Raw genomic sequence first — 22299 nt, 5'->3', positions numbered from 1 at the left:
AGAATGATGTGTGGGAGTTAATGACACATTACAATTAGCTTCTATAACAAAGGACAGCAAATGTACCTATTTTTTTTTTCAAGTGCTGGATAATTCTTGGAATTAGATTAGAGAAATTTACTTCAGGACCAGGTAAATTGGTTGGAAAAAATTAAAAATAGTTATAGACTACCTATAAAAGTATAGCAAAAGAGAGATGGTCCTGTAGACAGGCAGTGAAAATGATTGGTGGCATGGAAAGTCTTCCATATGAGAATATGAAATAATTAGGACTGTTTACTTTACAGAGGAAATAAATAGGGACATGATAGATGTATACAAAATACTGAATGGTGTAAAGAAGTAGTATCAGATGTTCTTATTTACCTTCTCCGAATACAAGAACAAGGGAACCTCCAATTAAATTAAAACAGGTTCAAAACTGATAAAGGAAAATACTTTCTTTTAATGTAATGCACCATTAATCTGTACATATCACTGCCAGATTAGGTAGGTAGAGAGACCAAGAGGTTAGTAAAATCTAAAAAATGGATTAGACATCTAAAAATAGAAGGCATATAAAGCCTGGCATCATGGTGCAAGCCAACCACGAACTGATGAGATTTAGGAGGAAACTTCCCTAAAGGGCATGTTATTTTATGATTGTCCACTTGGGTTCCTAGTGCCTTTCTCTGAATTATACTGTATTAGCCAATTTTGGAGATAAAATATCTTATTCCTGGGGGAATTCTGTGCCAAAAAAATTAAAATCCTGTGCACAATGTTATAAAATTCTGCAAAATTTTACATATACAACGCTACCTCGATATAACGCGGTAAAGCAGTGCTCGGGGGGGGGCGGGGCTGCGCACTCCAGTGGATCAAAGCAAGTTCAATATAACGTAGTTTCACCTATAACGCGGTAAGATTTTTTTGGCTCCTAAGGACAGCGTTATATCAAGGTAGAGGTGTATTATTTGTCAAAATAACACAATATAATTATGTCCCTTTCAACTATTTTGATAATTTATTTCAAAATACCTGTCAACAAGTATGTCTGTAACAATACAGACAACACAAAAGATTTAGGAAATGTTTTTTGACAAATAGATTCCGTACTAAGCATATTAATACAGAAATTTGAGTAATAATTAATTTAAACGACAATGCTGAAGCAAATTTCTGCACCCCTCAGAAGCAGCCCAAAAGCTTGGGGAAGTCTGGGGTAACGGAGGAGCTGAGCGAGAGGGAAGTAATTGCTGGGAAGGAGCCTGGGAGTGAACCTTGAGGGTTGTTGGGTGTGGATGGAAGAAGCATGGAACAGTTTTTTTTGCAGGAGAGGGAAAGGTGGGGAGGGATTGTTAGGGATTTGGGGAGCCTCTCCCATGTCACCTTTGGATGATCCTTAGCCCCTCCCATTCATTCAAGCACATGTGCCCCCATGAGTCCCTTCACTCCCACTCCCTGTTCAGCCAGGCATCTCTGCACATGTCCCCATGTGGCCTGTACCCCCACTCCCCTGTTACCATGTGGCCCTGCATTTCCCGTCCCCCTGTATCCCTGCATCCCCCATTCTCCATTCAGCCAGGTATAGCTGTCCCTATCCGCATTTGTCCTGCACCCCCACTCAGCCACCCTTTCTCCCTCCACTCCCATTCAACCCCTGGTTCAGTGTTGTCATGCCACTAGTTCCTGTGCCTCCGCCCCAGTCTGTCCCCCCATTAGCCCTTCTGAACTCCAGTCTGTGACACACACACACGCCAGCAGCCCCATGTACCTCGCTCTGTCCATTCCCCCCATATCCCATACTTCCTCACCTGGCCACAAAGCAGGGTGCTGTGAGGAAGGCATCCTCTTTCCCCCTCCTTCTCTGCGGCTGCTGCTCTGGCCTGTGAGCCAGCTGCCCTCTCTTCTGGTGCCACGTAAGCCCCTGGTGTAATTGCAGCTTCCCTTCGTCTCCCCATCAGAATCAATTATTTGGCTGGGGGGGGGATGAAATCTCTGGGGAACATTAATTCTGTGCTTGCGCAGTGCACAGAATTCCCCCAGGATTAGATATTGGAGTGCATGGATCACAGGCTTCATCCAATATGTCAGTTCTTGTAGTATTGATGCAGGTGTTCGGAATCTTGATCCTTTGAAAATTTCCTTTTTGGTATGTTACAGCCTTGATATTTGAATCCTTGTGTAGAGCCAGACAAACTTGTAAAGGTAACCCAGCAAAGCCAGCTGTTTTTGATTATAATCTGCCCAACAGTAGGCTAAGGCCAGAGTGGTGGCTCAATATGCCTAATTAAATGTATTTGATTGTTGACAGTCACATTACGTATAGAGAAAATGGTGGAATTCAGCAAGGATTTTGAACTTTAAAGTTGTTGCCTGAAGTAGAAAGAAAAAAGGATTGTTACAGTCCTTTTAATGAAGAACAGATATTGCCCAAAAGAAGGAGGAGAGGCTTAGAAGATTAGTAGGACCCTACCAAATTCACGGCTCTGAAAAACATGTCGGGGACCTTGAAATCAGACCACCCCCAGGAAATCTAGCTATTGGAGTGGTTGGGGGAGAGTCAGGGCTGGGGCTGCCTCAGCCAGGGGTTCCTACTGTTCACTGGGCTCCAGCTGCTAGTCTGCTGGACTGGGGAGGGACTTGACTTCCTCTTCCCCTACACAGCCGCTCTCAGGGGAAGGGAAGGGGGCACCAAGGAGAGATCAGACCCACATCCAGGTACCTCCCCAGGCTGCAGGAAGGTCTGTGGCTGTGCTGCCTACAGAGTGCAGCTCTGAAGGCAGTGCAGAAGTCAGGGTGGCAATCCTGCAGCTCCCCCCCCCCCCCCCCCCCACTCACACCAGCTTTGTGACCCCCTACAACCCTCTTTTGTGTCGGGATCCCCACGGTTGCAAGACCATCTGAAAATGTGAAATTGACCAATTTTAAAATCCTCTGGCCATGAAATTGATCAAAATGGTCTGTGAATTTGGTAGGGTCCTAAAGATTAATAATAAGTTATAGAGCCTTTCACTTCTGTCTTTGGTGCAAATGCAATCCAAGTCAGTAGTGACTGAAGTTTGTTGCCATCTGATGTCTGTCTCTTTGTTCCAATGTCCACATCAAAATAAAAAACTAAAATAAAAAACCTGGGGCTACTTTTGGAAGGCCTCAGAGACTGAGAATTGAATAGTCATGAGGTCTGACCTGTTTTCTCACCTCAAAGGGTGCTTTCTCCAAGTTAGGGTTGAGGCACACTAATGGGAATTTTTGACTGCATCTGCACTACATGTTCTGTGGCTATATAGAAAAGTTAAGTGTCCAAGACTTATAATCTGGCAACCTTCTGGAACTCTGTATCTACACAGGATAGACTTTACTTTACAAAGTTCCTTTATTTTCTCAAATGTTACAATGTCTACATTGAATACCTGCTGAACAGAAACCTGTTACCACAAAGAATACTTAACATCTCTCATTTAAATGGTGGAATGATTTAGGGATTTGCTTCCTTTACAAAACTAAAGCCTGTATACTCCAAGTATTTTCAGAAATATAGACTACAGCCTATATTGTATAAATCCAGTTTAGTAGTTTTATATTGTCAGTGTATAGGATTTTCATGTATTTTGTATTTATAGTCTTTTTTTATAAATACCTAAAATCTTTCAATTAAGCTTTTATAATTAAAATTGATAATAAATTATATTAGTTTAAATGTAGTCTTAAGTAAACTGAAGCCGGGAATGGATGCCGCTTGTGTTTATGTGTAACATTATTGGAATAGATTCCAGATTCATTTTGACAACAGCAGGGGAATTTGCATAGAATGTCTTTAAGCTCAGTTTAATTGACATTTACTAGGGAGAACTCATCACCACTTGATCCTATGGAGTGCATGGACACAGTAGAAGAACAAAGAGTACACAGTCCTCCTGCCTCATTAGTCCCCAGAATCCATGTGATTTTGGCACAGAAATTACAGCACATTAATCCATTATTGCCTGCCTGCCTTAATGAAGAGGAGAGTAAAAGCTGTAAGTATCTGAACTGCTGAATGGAACCTTACATTATCACAGATTAGTTCACTCTGGACTGCATTGTACTACTCCTTACTACAAACAAGTAATTGTTTGTTGGCAGGAAAATGCAGCAATGGTAGTCTATTTAAAGCAGACTCAGAAGGGATCGGGCAGCTGCATTACTTTATACTGAGTTGCCTCAGACATGGTGATAAGTGTTTGTTTTAGGAAGAGTTACTTCTGAAGTAGTCATGATTAGAGACTTCATTCTGTAAGTCTGAAAACCCAATCTACTATTGTACAAATTGCAAGATTTATTCATTTTCAAATGAGGAATCACTTTATTTTTGAAAATTTTACTTTTATTAAAGCTTAGCTAAGCAGGTAAATCTGAAGTATGTAGACACAGGATTACCTTGTGGATATAAAATATATAATGAATGTCTCTACTATCAAGGAGCTTAAAGGGAGATAAGTTTAAAAAAAAATTTATGCAACTAGTTGCCCATTTGATTGTTTTTAAACATTCACCACAAACTGTGGCACATGCTTCTGTTTGTCTCTTGTTGGTATTTTTCCTCTCCATCTATGTGTGTTTCTTGGACTCTGCTATCTGTGAACTTCCACAGCTCCTAAAATGACGGTCAAGTGGAGTCCTGTATAGATATTATGTTTGACTCACCTTAAACCTTTAGGAAGTTGTAGAAGGCAGTTGGTTTTGGAACCAAATGTATAATACAATTTTCAATTAAAAATCTGAAAGGGTTTCCAAGGAAATGTTGAGCAGATCATACTATTCCCAAGTCAGCAGTTTTTCAACAAATGGATGAGTGGGTTTTTAATTCCTACTCATATTGCTGTTTTAATTTTAAAACATCCTACTTTTGTTATGCAGCTGTTATGTTGCATCCATCTGAGATGGAGGGCAGCTTCTTAAATATCATTAATAATAAAACTCTTGCTTATTTCCCAATAATATTTGAGAGTAAACTGGCATTTCTAACCAGAGCTAATTTTTTTAGGCCTTGTTTTATGAACTCTATTTTCTTCTACATAGACCACTTTTCTATTTTATCATTAAAAATCTTGACATTCCATGAAATTAACATGCAAAATAAGTTACTTAAATATTTATATAAAGGTGGCGATTAACATTATTGAACATCATTGAACATTGAATGTTATATCAGAAAAACAGTTTGGGGATTAGAGCAAAGAAGCAGTGGGGAGCTAAATTGGATCATCCTTTGACTTACCACATTTCAGTTTTTGTTTGACAGAATATAGCTCCTGTTCTTATTTTCATTATCTTCTCCCCCAAGAGTCTGTGGCAGGGATTGGAGGAGGGTTTTCTTTATGATCATATTGAAATAATTGCACTGAACTTGTGAACTGGGCTGGAAAAAACAATGCATAATTCTGAAAGACACACTTACCAAAATGAGTACATGAATGTAGCAGCAGCATAGATCTATGAATCAGTTTTCTGAGTGAGTAACTGCTGATTCAGACAGTATGATCTGCTCAGCATCATCTTGGAAACCCTTTCAGATTTTTAATTGAAAGGTGTATTGTACATTTGGCTTAAAAACCTGCAGCCTTCCACAGCTTTCCGAGTGTTTTAAGATGTGTCATGTATGTCTATATAGAACTCCACTTGATAGTAATTTTAAGAGCTGTGGAAACTCACCGATAGCAGAGCCCAAGGAATAAACAGAATACATACAGATTGGAGCCCAAAAAACAAACAGAACACACACACAGTAGAGCCTATAGATCTATGAATCTATGCTGCTGCTACATTCACTTACTAATTTTGGTAAGTGTCTTGAGATTTGTCTATTGTTTTTTCCAGCCCAGTTCACATGTGGGAAAGCTGCGGAAATAACTTGCCGTCTGCCAAAGGTGGCAAGCGTTATTTTGTTTTATGAGTCACTCTAATGGAATTTAAAAAAAAAAAAAAAGTCTTGGATGCTAATAAACTCCTGGTTTAAAACCAAAAAATGAGAGTTGGGGAGTCAACTGGTCCAGGAGCCTCGCAGCCTTGAGGGTTCTCAGGGTCTAGGCTCTGTGGCAGGGAGCCTGGCAGCCCAGGCCTGAGCAGGCTTCTCAGGGTCTAGGCTCCTAGCTCTGCAGCAGAGAACCTGGAAGCCCTAAGAGCACCCAGCTGGGTCGGGGGAACCAGCTGCCTGGAGTTAGAGAGCCCAGGAACCAGCTGGCCTGGGATTCTGGAAGCCCTGGAGTCCCCTATCCTGGGTCACTCAGCATGGCAAGGCAGGCAGCATAACTGCCTTGGAGCCGCAGACCCTGGAAGTCCTAGGTTTCTGACTCTAAGGAAATCAGCATATTGGGGGAAATCAGCACATTCCCCAGCCCTGGAAGTTTAGCTGCTGGTGGCTAAAATTGACATGATTCCTGTCAGTTTTACCTATGAAATTTACCAGACTGGTCAGTTTTATGGCTGCTGCCAGATCCCGAGGAACATATTTGGTGTCACAAACTCCAAATGTTCATGTGGTGCCAAAACGAACACTTTATGGAATTTGTGTCCTGGGTAGATTTCAAAACAGCTGTTTTTATTTTTTTGGAATGAAACCAAATATTGAAATTTCCCCACAATATGGAAAGTCTGAGTTGTGACCAGCTCTGCTTATGGCCAACCCTGGTATGCCTGTGACTTGCTTTCTTGGCTGGTAGACTTTGGAGATCTGTTGCAAAGCTGCTTAATTTGGTCTTTTGGGAGAGTCTTTACAACTTTGTCTCCCCTTAAATCCTGATCCGTAAAGCACTGCCATCTTCAGTCCTGAGAGAGGCTGTGTACACCAAATGTTTGGCTGGAGTGAAGGCATACGGAAGGGAAATGGGAATGAACCGCATCCTTGGAATAGTGAAGTGAAAGGAGAATTTTGTGTTCTCAATTCTTGCTGAGGGGCTATACTTGGATACACTGGTGCTTGCTGCAAAAATTCTAAGAAGCAGAAATATTAAAATTTTCCTTTTGGTAACACTTTAAAACATAGCTTTGGCCTCTGCATTGAGAGGATTGTGGATTGGTAAATGATTACTTGTCTCCCTTTGTTTTTGAGTATTCTCTAATGTTTAAAATCACCCTTGATTCCTTATTTGTTGAAAATAGCTTGTTCCATATTGGTAAGCATAGTAAACCCAGGAGTGCAAATGCTGCCAGAGGAGATTAGACAGCATTCAAGCTGAACTCTGTTTGTATCAGTGTGAGATACACCTTGATAAAATAAAAATAACTTTCTCTGAATGTGAGAATGTATATGCTCCTGTAATTCCCAAGGAGATAATATACCACTTCCTCTCAACTCACTTTTTTCATAACTGTTATGAGCTTTAGGTACCTTTAAATACTTCAAATGGAAAATCACAGTCAAAAAACATTTTGGTTGTGATGCAGGAGTACACGATAATAATTCAGAATTAGTCTATTGTAATTGGGCACATGTAACAGAGGCTGACAATGTCAGGTGGAACTTCTATATACGTTACCTCTCAGTTTGTATAATATACCTTAGGATCTTCTAAATAAAATGTTCAAAACAAAATCAAGTAATGGCATTCAGATATTAAAGTGGGTGTGAGGGGGAAGATAGGCGTGCCATAGAAATCGGTATAATAAGTGAGGCAATAGTTTAGCTCTTCATAGCTCTGATGTGACGTTTCTGTGGCAAGCAAGGATAACCGAGATCATTAATGTCTCATTTATTGTTATCCAAAAGACTTGGGCCAAGACTTTCAAAAAACAGGAGTCTAAAAGTCAGTGAGTTGCTGTTTACTTGATTCTACAGATAGTCGGCCCACTTGTTTAGGAACCTGATTTCAGCTTTTGAAAATCTTGGCCCAAACTTGTAAATTGTGCATATAGCTGGTATCTGTAACTATACTATTGCCTTCCTGCTTCCCCCTCCCGTATGTTTGTTTATTACATCCCCTTATTCAGGTTAATTTAGATTGTTAGCTATTTGGGGCAGGAGCTGTCTTAGCACTGCATATCACCTAGCACACTGAGCTCTGCTCTGATGGAGGCCTCAGGGCACCACTCTAAGACGAAACAATTAAGTTGCATAAAGTTATGGTCACCAGAGTTCAGGAATGGTGTGACAAAAAGCAAGATACAAAAAAGCACAACCATGGAGCGTAAAACAACATAGTGAAAAAGACTGAGTTGAATTTACGTAGTCTAGGAAAGAAGACCCATTTGGGTAAGATCACTCTTAATTAGATACACTAAGTCTAAATAGAGGGCATTATTCCATCTCAAATTTGCAGAGCAAGGAACAGTGTCCTGAATCTAAAAAAGGTAGGAAAAGTCTAGGTAAATGAGGAAACTTCACTCGCAGAGTAGAGTGCTGTTCTTTTCCACTCACCATTCCCAATGTGTGATATTGCAATGTAAAGTAAGCCTCATTTGGAGAGGAGGGGGAACAGATGCGGGGTATTTCTGACATTTGTCTTCTGCTTTCTTGTCAGTTGTTTCTAGTTTTATGATGGAACTTTCGCCACTTAGAGCAGAGCTGCTTGGATTCCTCACTCATGCACTCTTAGGAGACAGCTTGGCTGCTGAGTACCTTATATTGCATCTCATCTCCACAGTGTAAGTACGTAGATGCCTGCTGAGAACACTTAATGTATTTGTTTTAAAAAATATTATCTGCTTGTTTTTGCCAGTCTATCAGAGTCTATGAATAACTTTTCAGCAGAGATGGTATAAGTATTTATATTCCAGTAGTGCCCAGGGAGGCTCCAACTGAGGGGACCCATTGTATTAGGCACAAATGCAGAGATTATTGTCCACAGTCCAAATAGACTTTTTTAAAAGGCTAATTTCAAAGCTTAGTATCTTCCTAGCATTTGAGATGACAAAGTCCCTCCCACTTCTGTTCTCTCTCCACCTTTTTTTTTTTAAATTGTGTCCTTAGATTAGACTAAAATCCTCAAGTGATATATATGAAACCAATGCAGATGTCCTGTTTCCTATCTAATCTCTTCTCTGTTTGTGAGCAGGACATGCTATTACTACATTTCCATTAATAGTTTTATAGCAGTGGTTCTCAACCTATTTACCGTTGTGGGCCGCATATGCAGCTCTGTGTGTTATGTGGGCCACATCCACACAATATATATATACTACCTGTACATCTATTAAAAAAAATAATAATAAGGTTTAGGATTTGTTATATGACGGCAATACCATTCAAATCGATATAGTACCTTTCATTTCAACACTGGCAAATGTCTACCAAGAGCATTTTAAATTAGCAAAATAAGTCAAAACATTAACTGTTAAAATTAATTAATTTACTGTAAGGTAGGCATGGCATATTGTCACCCTCATTTCCATGCTGCTGTGGAGCCTGTCTGCAAAGATGGGGAGCCCTGCCTGGTGTGGGGTGCCTCCTTAGCCAGGGACTGTCTCCCATTCACCCAGTCCCTCCTCATACTGCCCCCCCAACAAGGGGATGCCCCCCATCACCCAACCCCCCTGGGACTGTCCCTCCAGCACACACACACACACACACACACCCCCTCAACACTGGACTGGCCCTATCTAGGGACGAACGACCCACACAGGGACTGCTCCCCATGTTCCCAGTCCCCCATCCAGGGACTGCACCCAGTCCCCCTACTTAAGAGTCTGTCTCCCATACACTGGCGGCAGCACCCTCCTAGAGTTGCCAGGTGTCCGTTTTTTTACCTGAAAATCCGATTGAAAAGGGAACCTGGCAGTGTCTGGTCAGCACTGCTGACTGGACACTAAAAATCCAGCTACCAGCCTGCACCACCAGGGGGCAGGAAGAGCAGCAGCAAGAATTACAGCCTAGAACAGTGATTCTCAACCTATTTACCACTGTGGGCTGCATATGCAGCTCTCTGTGTTAGGTGGGCCGCATCCATGCAATATACAACCTGTATGGCCCTGAGGATGTCACATGGGCCGCAGCTGTGTGCTGACTAGGCCACAAGCAGCCCATGGGCTGCAGGTTGAGAACCATTGGCCTAGAGGAACTGCTCTCTGCTCAGCTGCTGACTCCTTGTGGAGAGAACTGGCTGGCTCTGGGACCTGGCTCCAGCCTCTCCAGTGAAGAAGAAGGTGGTGGCGGGGAGAGCGGGAATCCTGTCTGCCTCCTCTGCCGCACTGTGCTCCAATTTCCCCAGCCCCTGGCTCCGGGGACCAATAACCCCCCTCAACCTCATCATGCTCGTGCTTCCTCCTGGTATCCCACTTACCTCGGGGCTTTGGCCTCCTTCCCCCAGTGAACCTAGTTTAAAGGCCTCCTCACTAGGTTAGCCAGCCTGCTTGCGAAGATGCTCTTCCCTCTCTTCATTAGGTGGCGCCCATCTCTGCCTAACACTCCTTCTTCTTGGAACACCATCCCATGGTCAAAGAATCCAAAGCCTTCTCTCCGACACCACCTGCATAGCCATTCGTTGACTACCACGATTCGACGGTCTCTACCTGGGCCTTTTCCTTCCACAGGGAGGGTGGACAAGAACACCATTTGCGCCTCAAACTCCTTTATCCTTCTTCCCAGAGCCACGTAGTCTGCAGTTATCCACTCAAGGTCATTCTTGGCAGTATCATTGGTGCCCACGTGGAGAAGCAGAAAGGGGCAGTGATGCGAGGGCTTGATGAGTCTCAGCAGTCTCTCTGTCACATCGTGAATCCTAGCTCCTGGCAAGCAGCACACTTCTCGGTTTTCCCGGTCAGGCAGCAGATAGATGACTCAGTCCCCCTTAGGAGGGAGTCCCCGATCACCACCACCCGCCTCCTTCTCTTGGGAGTGGCGATCGTGGAACCGCCATCCCTAGGACAGTGCATCTCATGCCTTCCAATCGGTGGAGTCTCCTTCTGTTCCCTTCCCTCAGATGTATCATCCAGTCCACTCTCCGCATTAGTACCTGTGGAGAGAACATGAAAACGGTTGCTCACCTGTATCTGCATTGCTGGTACATGGACGCTCCTCTTCCTTCTTCTGGAGGTCACATGCTGCCAATTTTCTTGACCGTCCTTCTGTCCCCGCTGTGCAGCCTGCTCTGATTCCTCAGAATGTTGTGCCCGTAGAAGCATACCCTGACGTCTGTCCAGGAAATCTTCATTTTCTCTTATGCAACGCAGGGTTGATACTTGTTTCTCCAGACCTTGAACCTTCTCTTCCAATATGGAGAGCAGCTTGCTCTTTGTACAGACAAAGTCGCTTCTGTCCTGTGGAAGAAAGACAAACATGGCACATCCTGTGCAGGTCACAACAGCCGATTGCTCACCATCCATATTACCTTCCTTCTAAGAGCTTCCTCAGCTGTTGCAGTAACTACTCAGACTATGGCTACACTGGCGCTTTACAGCGCTGCAACTTTCTTGCTCAAGGGTGTGAAAAAACACCCCCCTGAGCGCAGCAAGTTACAGCGCTGTAAAGCACCAGTGTAAACAATGCCCCAGCGCTGGGAGCCGGGCTCCCAGTGCTGTAAGCTAATCCCCTCGTGGAGGTGGAGTACCTGCAGCGCTGGGACGCGCGACCACACTCGCACTTCAAAGCACTGCCGCGGGAGCATTCCCACAGCAGCGCTTTGAAGTTTCGAGTGTAGCCACGGCCTCAGAGAAGCCTGCAAGATGAAAGCCTCAGTGGGTTCTCCCCAGGCGAACTCCCTCTGTTAGCCTCTCTGCTGTTCGCTGCTCAGCTGGATCACAACTGGCTGCCTTTCTATAACAATCAGGCCCAATCAAGACCCACCTGGAACAAAGTACTCCCAATTCACACTTTTCAAACAATCAAGTACACGGTCAAACTGACAACCTGTCCCCACAACAGACACTCAGATACTCACCAACAAAGCCCCCCCCTGCACCGCTTTGTGACATTTTGGGGTCAAGCAGGCATTCAGCCTCAGTTTTCCAGCCAGTCTTCTGATGGTCTGCCCAGCCTGCAGTGCCTTCTGAGTTGCAGAAACGACTGCTACATCTGCTGTCTCTGCCTGTCATTTCCTGCTGCCTCTGCCTTGTGTGGAAGAGTGTGCCCCCCATGACATTAGTCATAGTTAGTCCAATCTCTCCTAAATCTCTCATGGTTCGGCCACTGATCTAGTGTTAAAGGTCATAGGTAAGTTGATATGAGATTCATTTTTACATGTCCCAGCCACCATCTGTTTATAGTGCAGTAGCACCCCGTATGTTCTAGTCCTGTGTAGACACACAGGAAGACCGTCACTGTCCCCAAGAAAGAAAACAAAGATGTGAGAAAAGGAATGACGTATAAGCAAAGTGATGAGGGTTATGGTTCACACACAGCTTGTGGCTCTTTTTATGGGTGTATTTTGATTATAGAAAGTTTTTCGGACTTACCAGGGGTGCAGTCTCTGTATCAAGTGTTCAGCTGATCCATCTTTTTTTTTTTTTTTCCTAGCTATGCGAGAAGAGATGTGCTTCCTCTGGGAAAATTCACAGTCAACTTGAGTGGCTGTCCAAGAAATAGTATCTTCACAGAGCACATATACCGCATTATCCAGCAGCTTGTTCCAGCAGTAAGAATGGCATTAATATGCTTTAATGGATTTATGATTGGGCAGTGATTTTGGCTGTAATGTTAACTGTATTTTTGAAACAAAACTTAAGTTCAGTTTGAGGCAGGTTCCTGGTGCCTGGTTAAAGGATAGCCCAACAACTAAAATGAGGGTGGAACTTTCATCCTAGAGAGAGCCTAGATTTCTCCCTCCTCTCTCCCCCAGTGACCACAAATTCCTGGAGGGTATTCTGCAGAGAAAACACAGTAACTTGAACAGGGACCATATTGACTGGTAACTTGCAGTACTGCAGCACATTCTTCTGATATTCCCATAGCTATATATAACTATATTTTAAAAAACTTAACTCGCCATAAAATTGTTTTGCCTTTGAAATCCTCTTTCCCTTTAAGAGCTTTGGAACTTGTGGTTACATATATCTACCGTGTATTTCATTTAATTGTCCTTATAATTTTGTACGTATTATGGAATTCTAAACTTAATGATCCCATTAAAGCAGGATACTTTTACCTAACAAGGCAGGTGGAGGAGTGGGGATTTGCCTACTTAGCTAATAATTTTCTTTGTTCTTGGCAGTCCTATCGTCTGCAGATGACCATCGAAAACATGAATCACTCACGATTTATCCCACACAAGGACTACACAGCTAACCGCCTAGTCAGTGGAGTATTGCAACTGGCCAGTAACACTTCCCTTGTGATAGACGAGACCCTGCTTGAGCAAGGACAGCTGGACACAACAGGTAGGCAATGCTGTGTGTTCCTGTCTTCCCTGGAAAACTTTGACCAATACATTATAGTAGACTGAATTAGTGCATTTCAAGACACAGTGATGTTAATTATGTGACAATAGTTAAACCTTTTAATACAGTTTAAGCTATGTGGGGAAAAACCACTTTGTCCATGGATATCACAACTGATTCATGTCTCAGACTAGCTTGCTGTCAGTCTGTGGCCTTGTTATATGGAGTTGCGTGCCTGATCACTGTTCAACAAGGCAGTTGTATTTTATTTCTCTTATTACTGCTTTACTGTTAGGAAGCATCTGGATATTTTGTTTTAGTTAAAATATTAAATTTAAAATATGCTAGGTTTCAGGTAAAAACTGGTAGCTTTAAATAGAGCTCCTAGAGAGGGTGAGAAGAGGTAGGTAATTAGGAATCTTTTCACTTGTAGGTGAGCAGTTAAAAGCTAGGAGAGGGTGCAACTGACCATTGTGAAATAAGCTGGTACTGCTCAGTGTGATTTCTTAGTTTCATTGGTATTTGCATTGCAAAGAACACCTGGACAACTGACTTTGACACTCTCAATAGAAAAGGCCAGAAATTAAATGAAGCTGTAGCCTGAGCTACTGTCTTGTCCCATAGAAGTGGTCTTTTCAGGTCGGAGCAGTGTGGGGAACCTTACGTTTCTGCCCTTTGTATAGCATCTTTCCTATAGAAAACAGAACAACCCCTGGCTGCATAGCTGACACCTTTGAGCACTGAAGTCACTTAAGGGTTTTTTTGTTGTTGTTTTTTTCCCATTTGAAAAGTGAATGCTGTGTGGGAACAAGTAGTTTTCATTTGTGTATTCTGGATTTCCAAAATTCATCTTGTAAACCGTGACTTGTTCTGTGTATCAAAGAAATGTAGGACTGGAAGGGACCTTAATGTCATTTAGTCCAGTCCCCTGCACTGAGGCAGGACTAAGTATTATCTAGATCATCCTGACAGGTATTTGTGTAACCTGTTCTTAAAATCCTCCAATGATGGAGATTCCACAACCTCCCTAGGCAATTTGTTCCAGTGCTTAACTACCCTGACAGTTAGGAAGTTTTTCCTAATCTCTAATTTAAATCTCCCTTGCTGCAATTTAAGACCATTACTTCTTATCCTGTCCTCAATGGATAAGGAGAGAAACTTATCACCCTCCTCTTTATAACAACCTTTTATGTATTTTGAAGACTGTGATCATGTCCCCCTTCAGTCTTCTCTTCTTCAGACTAAACAAACCCAATTTTTTCTTCACATATCATATTTTCTAGACCTTTAATCCTTTTTGTTGCTCTCCTCTGGACTTTCTCCAATTTGTCCACATCTTTCCTGAAGTGTGGTGCCCAGAGCTGGACACAAAAGTCCAGTTGAGGCTGAGTAGCGTGGAAGAATTGTTTCTTGTGTCTTGCTTACAACACTCCTTTGTACAAAGCAATGAATCATAACCTAGACTGAGAAGGAAGACTTAAGGTGAGCTTTGAAGAAAAGTAATTTGATAGCTGGGAGTGAGGCAGGGGGACAGGGGTTCAGGTAGCTGGGACATACAGTTGGGGCGCTTATTCACTTTTCTCCCCCCTCCATCTTCCAGGTTCAGGTAGGAGACATCAGGTTGGAACACAAGGTCAGATAAGTGAAGTGAGCAAAAACAATGTGTCTACTAACCCAAGGGGGCCAATTTTGAATTGAAATACAGATGAATAGGAAGCCAGTGAAGGTGATTATATTAAAATAAAAGAAGCATCCTAATCAGCCTTCTATAACAAGGGTACCTTGTCCCTCCTGGAGCTTGTGACATCAAAAATAGTCCCGATGCATGATCTTACGTTCCACTGTTGAGATGCTCTAGTGAGTCCATACCTATTATAGATCTCTTTTCATCTTCTTTACAAGCATTAACAGTGGAATAACCAGGAACCTTAAATGTTAATTTGTATATTTTGAACAGTTGAGACCAAAGGCCAGACACAATGTAGACAATTTTAAAACTACAGAAGTAGCCAATTTTAGATTTCAAGTTGATACTGTGTTGCTGTAATTAACTAAGGAATTGAGAGGGGAAAGAGTCCCAAAAGAAGGAAATTATACACAGCTTGCCATCCTTTTTAAAGAGTAGTTAATGACTGTCTGTCTGCTGGACTGAAAGATACAAAGCATTTGGCATAGGTGGTGGTGTTCAGGAGAAATCTGATTTTTATCAGCTAGATTTCACTATTTCAACAAACTATCTTTAAACTAGAAGTTTCAATTCCAATTTTTTTTACTTTTTTTAGTCTATTCTAGGTTGGGTTTTTTTGTTTTTGTAGGAACTTACTGTAATTTTTAAAATAAATGGGTTTGTTTGATTTTAATGACTCTAGCAGAAGTCTGGGATAACTAAAGATGTTATTCAGTTCCTCTCTCCCATTTAATCTTTCTGCTGTACTTCATTTTAGTTGGCCAGCCTAATGCACCTTTTACGCAGTGAGGCGTTCTTCTCTGCTTGGGTTCTAAAAGTGATTTGTTCTCTTATCCCCAAATGTAAAGTGGCAGTGTATTGCCATTTTAAAAGTAATATACAAACAAATAGAGGGGAGTGCTGTAGAGAATCTGTCAAAAGCTGGTTTGTTTTTTAATTTAAATGTGTAGTGCTGGTTTGACAGCCCTGCAGAGTGAAGTTGTACTTAGAATTGGAGCAACAGGGTCAGCTACAGTGGAAGCTATCCCACAACTACGAATGGGCCTGAGGACAGAAGAGTATTCCACTTTAGGGTGAGAGAATAGTTCATGCCTGGTGAGTTGTGGTAGTGTGTTTGATATGGTATCAGTTCTTTAGGATCTGGTCCAAAATCACCAATTATTTCATGTAAGCCCTTGGATCTGTGTTCACATTGCACTATTCCTCATGGTATCTGAAGATCTTTACTATTCTGGTCACTAAAGACCTTCAGGTGTAGAATCTAACCAGTGACAGAGTAAAAAGGCTCTAAAGCTCATCACCAATCCCCTAAGCCATGTGGTCTTCCAGAACTTCCCAAGGGACAATAACACCGTCATGCTAGGCTTCTCTAATTGACGTTTTCATTTTAGAGAGTGGTTTGTAATAATAGATTAACATTGTTCCCCGTTTCATTTGGCAAAACATGGATTATTCTGCCGTTCCTAATGCAGTTTTAAAGTAACATGATGACTTAGTTTGAGCAGCAGCAATATCAGAGATGCCTACTTACTTATAGTTTACTGCAATTATACAGCCAGTTGTGGAGAACAAATTGTGGTTTATGAATGTCTCATGAAAAGGTCTGTTAAATGCATTCACCAGCTCAGCTGTTTAGGGCCAATACAAGTGCACTATGATGCACATGATCAGCATTTGGATCCCAAAGCTTGCTGGGTTTCCTTGATGCTATGGAATGTCACTCCAGCAAACACTGCCACCTCCTTCCATGCTAAAAGCTTCTTCTGTCTGGCTAATATGATATTCATGAATGTTAGAAAGGAACTTATTCCATCTAAACCTGCTGGAGAGGGTTGCCTCAGCATATGGCCTTTTGAAGCTAGGAAAAATGGGTGTCTTCCTCAGCCAGTTCAATTATTTTTATACATTAAAAGTCCAGTATCTCGCCTCTCCTTGGCTAGAAACTGGAGCTTGATGCCTTTGCCGGTGGTGCTGGATAAGCACTTCTGGTCTTGCATGGTCCTGGGATATGACTTGAAAGATTTGTGTGTGTGTGGTTTGTTTGGGGGGTGGGGAAACAGGTTGGTACAGAAAAGGTATGGTTCTGAGCCTCGTATATTTAAACTCTAGGGCCCTGATCCTGCACCCTTCAAGTCAATGCATTGGAGAGCTGAGCCAGCAGTGTCTATGGTCTCTAGATTTTATAGCCATAAGGATACCAAAAAGTCAGAACTTTTAAGCACATTTCTAAAATATACAGAATGCACGTTGGTACAGTTTGGAATAAAGCATTAGCCATATTCATTTGGGATGGCCTGAATTACTCACTTGTGAGTAAGGTACCCATTCCAATCTCATGCTTAACTCTTTCTGATAACCACAGCCTTATTCCCTCTAGCAAATTTTGCATAAATATTTCTACATGTTTATAATCTGACCTTTCCCATAAACTACACTAATATTAGGGCAGGTCATCTTTTATACCTGAAATCCTTCAAAGGCGCTTGATTTTGTTTAGCACCTCAGGTTATTTTAGTAACCAAGCTGTTTCCACTGTGACCAAGTAATAGTTTCTGCTAACTGCTAATTAAAACCTGAATGAAAAATCAATTTCAACTCTGGCAATTGTTTACATCCAGCTGTCAGCATCTGTTTTCTTGTTTTTGTAGGTGTACATAATGTGACTGCACTGGGTAACCTGATAACTTGGCAGAAGGTGGATTATGACTTCAGTTACCACCAGATGGAATTCCCGTGCAATATTAATGTACTTATCACTTCAGAAGGCAGATCACTCCTACCGGTATGGCAAGGTCTTCTTGAATTGGGGGATAATTACAGTTGATAGCTGCTTAATGAAAACCGAGCATGCCATTTCCAGAAATGAGTGATGTCCGGGAAATGATCTTGTTGCCCTGAGCTGCATGGGCAAACTGCTGACATGAGTTAGTGTTCCAGCTAGTGCACCTAGAAAACCTGTATTTAGTGACACTGGCCTGCAAAAAAAAATTATTCAGTGAAAGGAAAAACTGACATTTCTCTCTCAGTGGCTGCATGCTGTAGAAATGATAGCAAGAGGATGAAAAATGATTAGAGTATATGGGTATTTCTGGTAATGGAAAAAGATTGTAGATGCAGATTTATTATAAAGCAATCTCATTCCAGCGCAATAACTACCCTTTCCTGTTTATGGTGGAGAGAGATCCCTCTCACATTGACTGAAAAGACTATGAATTCGGCTTGTATTTATATATGATGGATTATATAGATGTCTCCAGCTGTTTGAACAACTAATCATGCTGTGTACTAACTACTTGTCTTCACCCTCTATGTACTGAGCCTTTGCTCTCTTGGCGGTTTTAAAATTGTGATATTGATGCCTGTTCAAAGCAAAAGTGTTCCCTTCCAACGAAGGAGATTAAAACAGCAATAGTGAGATTTCAGACAGGGAGTTCTTCAGGAAAGAGGTTTTTCATTTGTTATTAAATTGTTGATATTAAACTGATTTTATCCTGTCTTCATCGATAACATTGGGTGACCCTGACGTCCACCATTGTACTGGAATCATAAATGTGTCTGACTGGAATAGAACAGATGTGAATGGGGAAAGGGATGATGTGCAACCCTTCTTGTTTTTCAGTCAGATTGCCAGGTCCACTTACAGCCACAGATAATTCCACCAAACATGGAGGAGTACATGAACAGCCTTCTCACAGCAGTGCTGCCATCCATGCTGAACAAGTTCCGCATCTATTTAAGCTTGCTGAGGCTGTTGGATTACAGCATATCTGATGAAGTGACCAAGGTATGGAAGGCTTCTCTTATAATATGTGTTAGTATATCAACTTTGCCCTCCACTAGGGAGAAGTAATTCTGTAGCGGTTGGAACAGCTGAAGTACTACTTTCCTGTCAGTAATTGTACTTAACTCCATGTGGTATTGGCTCCTTTGCAAGGGACAGGGGATGCATTTTGTTTTGGGTGGACTTCTATCCCTAAGAAGGGTTGCTGATGCTCAGAGCACTTCAGCAAAAGGCACAAAACTATGGCTTATAAAATTGGTAATGGTAAAACTTTACCCCCTTTGAAAGATCAGAGACCTGATGCTAAGGCAGGGTTCTCAACCTTTTTCTTTCTGAGGCCCCCCCAATGTGCTGTAAAAACTCCACGGCCCACAACAACTGTTCTTTTGCATATAAAAACCAGGGCCAGCAAGCAGAGCAATTGCCCCACAAAGCTAAATTACCCAGGCTTTGGCTTGAGCCTTGGGTGGTGAGGTTCAGGGCCCCCCAGAGTCTAACAGATCTGCTTGGCAGACCCCCTGAAATCTGCTGTCAGCGCCCCAGGGGGCCCTAACCCCCTGGTTGAGAACTGCTGGTCTAAGGCACCTTCTGAAGTACAGAGAGCAACCATTTTACTGCCTTTTAGGCAGAAGTAGCTCTGTAGCTTCCCCAGCAAGCAAGGCTGAACCTAGCCTCCCTACCTGGAGTTATACAAGTCTTGCAAGAATTTTATAATTTCAGGAAACTAGGATTATTCTTCATGTAGCCCTAGGGCTGTAGCTTTTTTGAAGTTTCTCCTCTATTGCACTATGTTGTGTTCACTGCAAGAAGCTAAATCCCAATGTATTGTCTTAATTCAGGCAGTAGAGGAAGACTTTGTAGAAATGCGTAAGAATGACCCTGAGAGCATAACAGCTGATGACCTTCACAGAACTCTGCTTGTAGCAAGGTGAGTAGCCTTATAACTAGTGAATCTGCTTTTTCACTAGTGATAGCTGCATGTAATTTCCTCCCAATGACACTTGTATAAGTGTTTGCCTGCCTCTTCAAACGATGTCAGTATATGGGAGTGTTGAAGAAAATAGCATAGGCAGGAAGAGCAGGGACATGTTAAGTCCATTCCCATAGAGGGAATGGTCACTTATACAGGCAGAACTATTCTGTGGCTACTGAGCAGTGAGGCAGACTCTTCCTCTCTACTCCCATGTCAAGGACTTCTGCTTACTTCCCATTTGGGGCTTTGCTACCTTTAAGTGTCCCAGCCTGCTCCCAGTACCTCACTGGAAGGTTGAAATGAGAATCTGGGAGATTTTACTGCCAGTAAGAGAAATTATTAAATACCTCTTCCTATTTTTAGCTTAATAAGAGGTTCTAAAGCACTGACTGCTGGGATAAAGTGTGGGGGTGGGGAATGGGTGTTAGTTCATAACGACTGCTGACAGCTGCTTGACAGTTCTGTAACTTCCTGTTGTAGTAGGGCTATTTCCTCTTAAGCTTTGCCATGAGAAAGAAGGTATTTGTATGAATTCTGCTATTTAACTTATACTACTTTTGCCTACCCAGGTTTCTCTCTCTCAGTGCTGGGCAGACAACACTGTCAAGAGAGCGGTGGCTAAGAGCAAAACAGCTGGAAGCATTACGTAAAGCCAGGCTCCAGCAACAGAAGTGTGTCAATGGAAATGAACTTTAATAATTCCTCCTACTATTTTGCTAACTTGTGACTATGAAAATGAGGTTTGTCCTAATCCTAAGTGGAGCCAGCACTAAGAATGGGATACTGTTTATACCACAGTTTCTTGTAGATAATTTATACCAAAAAATTATGGACACTTACCCTTGAAACCTGAACCCATTTAGTTTATATGGGGTTCAGAAAGCTAATGCTGAAACTTACTGATTTTATGAAACTTTTTGGAGCTTGTTTTGTAATTGAGAATTAATAACAATGAGCAAATTGTTTGATATTAAAAGTTTAATACTGAAATTGTGTAAACTCATTTCCTTAAGTGTAAAGTCAAGTCTGATCACAGGTTCTAGAGCTACAGTGGGGTTGACTACTTCACCTTACTTTACAAGATGCAGGTCATTCCACTCACAGCCTTGGCTCTTGCACTGCAGCAGGCTTATGTATTTAAATCATGTGAGAAGAACAAACCAGTATTTTCTACACCCAGAGGAAAAAACCCTCAGATGTTGATTGCAACTACCTGGGTTGCTGCCTGAACTAATAGGCTTATTCTATGATAAATATCTGTAAAACGAGAGTAAGAACTTTCAGAAGATGACTATTACTAAATAATACTTCTGTATTTCAACCTTTACATAACTTACCTGACTCAAGCACATCCTGTAAAAAGGGCAAAGTTGAAAACAAATGTTAGAACAGAGCAGTAGTATGCCCTTTCCATTTTCTGCTGATAAAGATAGCATTACTTTCTAGTCCACCTGGAGAAGCCAGAACCCCTTGGTCCCTCTGGGCCTAGTAATAAAGTTCTAATTTTTGCAAAGGGCATATCAAATGCATGACACCCAGATGGTGGTGCAAGTTACACTTTTTATTCTTGCACAACCCATCCAGTGTTTAAAAAAACTGGTATAACTACCTCACAGATAATCTTACAAGATGGGACAGGACTTCATTTTGAAACCCTAACTAGCAAATTGGGGTCTCTTGTAGCACTCATGTGAGACAGATTAATTCAAAGGGCTGCTTTTCACTTAACTAAACTTGTAAGCACCACTCAACCATGATTAAGTGCTAAATTTCATTAAGTTTAACAAGTGTGGCTAGTACTGACCAAAAAGTATATGCTACATCGTCCATTTGCCTTTAGGAATACAAAGAATAAAACGTACCTTAACTGCAGTGCTATTGCTAATGTATATAAAGAATAACTGTATACCTAATCTATAACTCTGTTGGGTTTAACCATGAAGCTTCCAAGCCATGAGATGAAGGAATTGGAGGTCTGGGTGAAGGAGGCGACCATGGTCCTGTGTGATCAGATCTGGGTAAAGTGGCAGTGCTCTCGGGGTGTCCACAGACCTCTCCAGAAGCGTGGAGTTACCAATGTTATCGTGGACACACTGGGGCCAGCATGATCTCGTTCTGCAGGCCTGGGAGATAAGACGCAGAGAGTGGAGGAGCAGGCTCCACCCTGTTTATGTAAAACATGGCAGTGGTATTGTTGGGCAACACCACCATGCAGTGACCTTGAAGTCTGTCCTTGAAGGTCTGGCAGACTAGTCTCACTGCTCTGAGCTCCTTTATATTGATGTGGAGCAGGATCTCTGATCACAACCACCTGCCCTGCCTCTGTAGCTTTCCTAGGTGGGCCCCCCAACCCAGGTCTGATGCATCCATTACCAAGGTCATGGACGGCTGAGGAGCGCTGAATGGGACTCCCTTGCAGTCCAGCCACCAGTGTAGAGTGTCTAGGACTTGTGTCCGCCGGGGTGATAAACTAAGGCGAGCCAAGCCTGCAGTGGCCTGAGTCTCACTCTGGCATGTCTGACCACATAGGTGCATGCTGCCATGTGTCCGAGGAGACTCAGGCATACCCTTGGAGTTGTAGTGGGGTAT

The 22299-nt window shown here is 42.3% G+C and overlaps 1 protein-coding gene across 2 annotated transcripts in view; it reads left to right on the top strand.

Annotated features, from left to right (window-relative positions):
* Window positions 1-20693, top strand: part of MCMBP (minichromosome maintenance complex binding protein) — a 33801-nt gene extending 13108 nt beyond the window's left edge. For both annotated transcript variants that reach the window (XM_024206235.2, XM_024206234.2), the window contains exons 9-16: window positions 3829-4001; window positions 8481-8604; window positions 12410-12527; window positions 13104-13269; window positions 17605-17738; window positions 18576-18740; window positions 19577-19665; window positions 20280-20693. In XM_024206235.2, coding sequence (XP_024062003.1) covers window positions 3829-4001; window positions 8481-8604; window positions 12410-12527; window positions 13104-13269; window positions 17605-17738; window positions 18576-18740; window positions 19577-19665; window positions 20280-20406 — 1096 coding nt within the window. In that variant the 3' untranslated portion in view covers window positions 20407-20693. The remainder of the gene's footprint in view (window positions 1-3828; window positions 4002-8480; window positions 8605-12409; window positions 12528-13103; window positions 13270-17604; window positions 17739-18575; window positions 18741-19576; window positions 19666-20279) is intronic.
* The last annotated feature ends 1606 nt before the right edge of the window (window positions 20694-22299 follow it).

The sequence above is a fragment of the Terrapene carolina genome, unplaced genomic scaffold (genome assembly GCF_002925995.2).
Source record: "Terrapene carolina triunguis isolate 2854851 unplaced genomic scaffold, T_m_triunguis-2.0 Scaffold95, whole genome shotgun sequence".
Taxonomy (NCBI): Eukaryota; Metazoa; Chordata; order Testudines; family Emydidae; genus Terrapene; species Terrapene triunguis.
The sequence above is the reverse complement of the archived record's forward strand: the minus strand, read 5'-3'. Positions and strand labels throughout refer to the sequence as shown.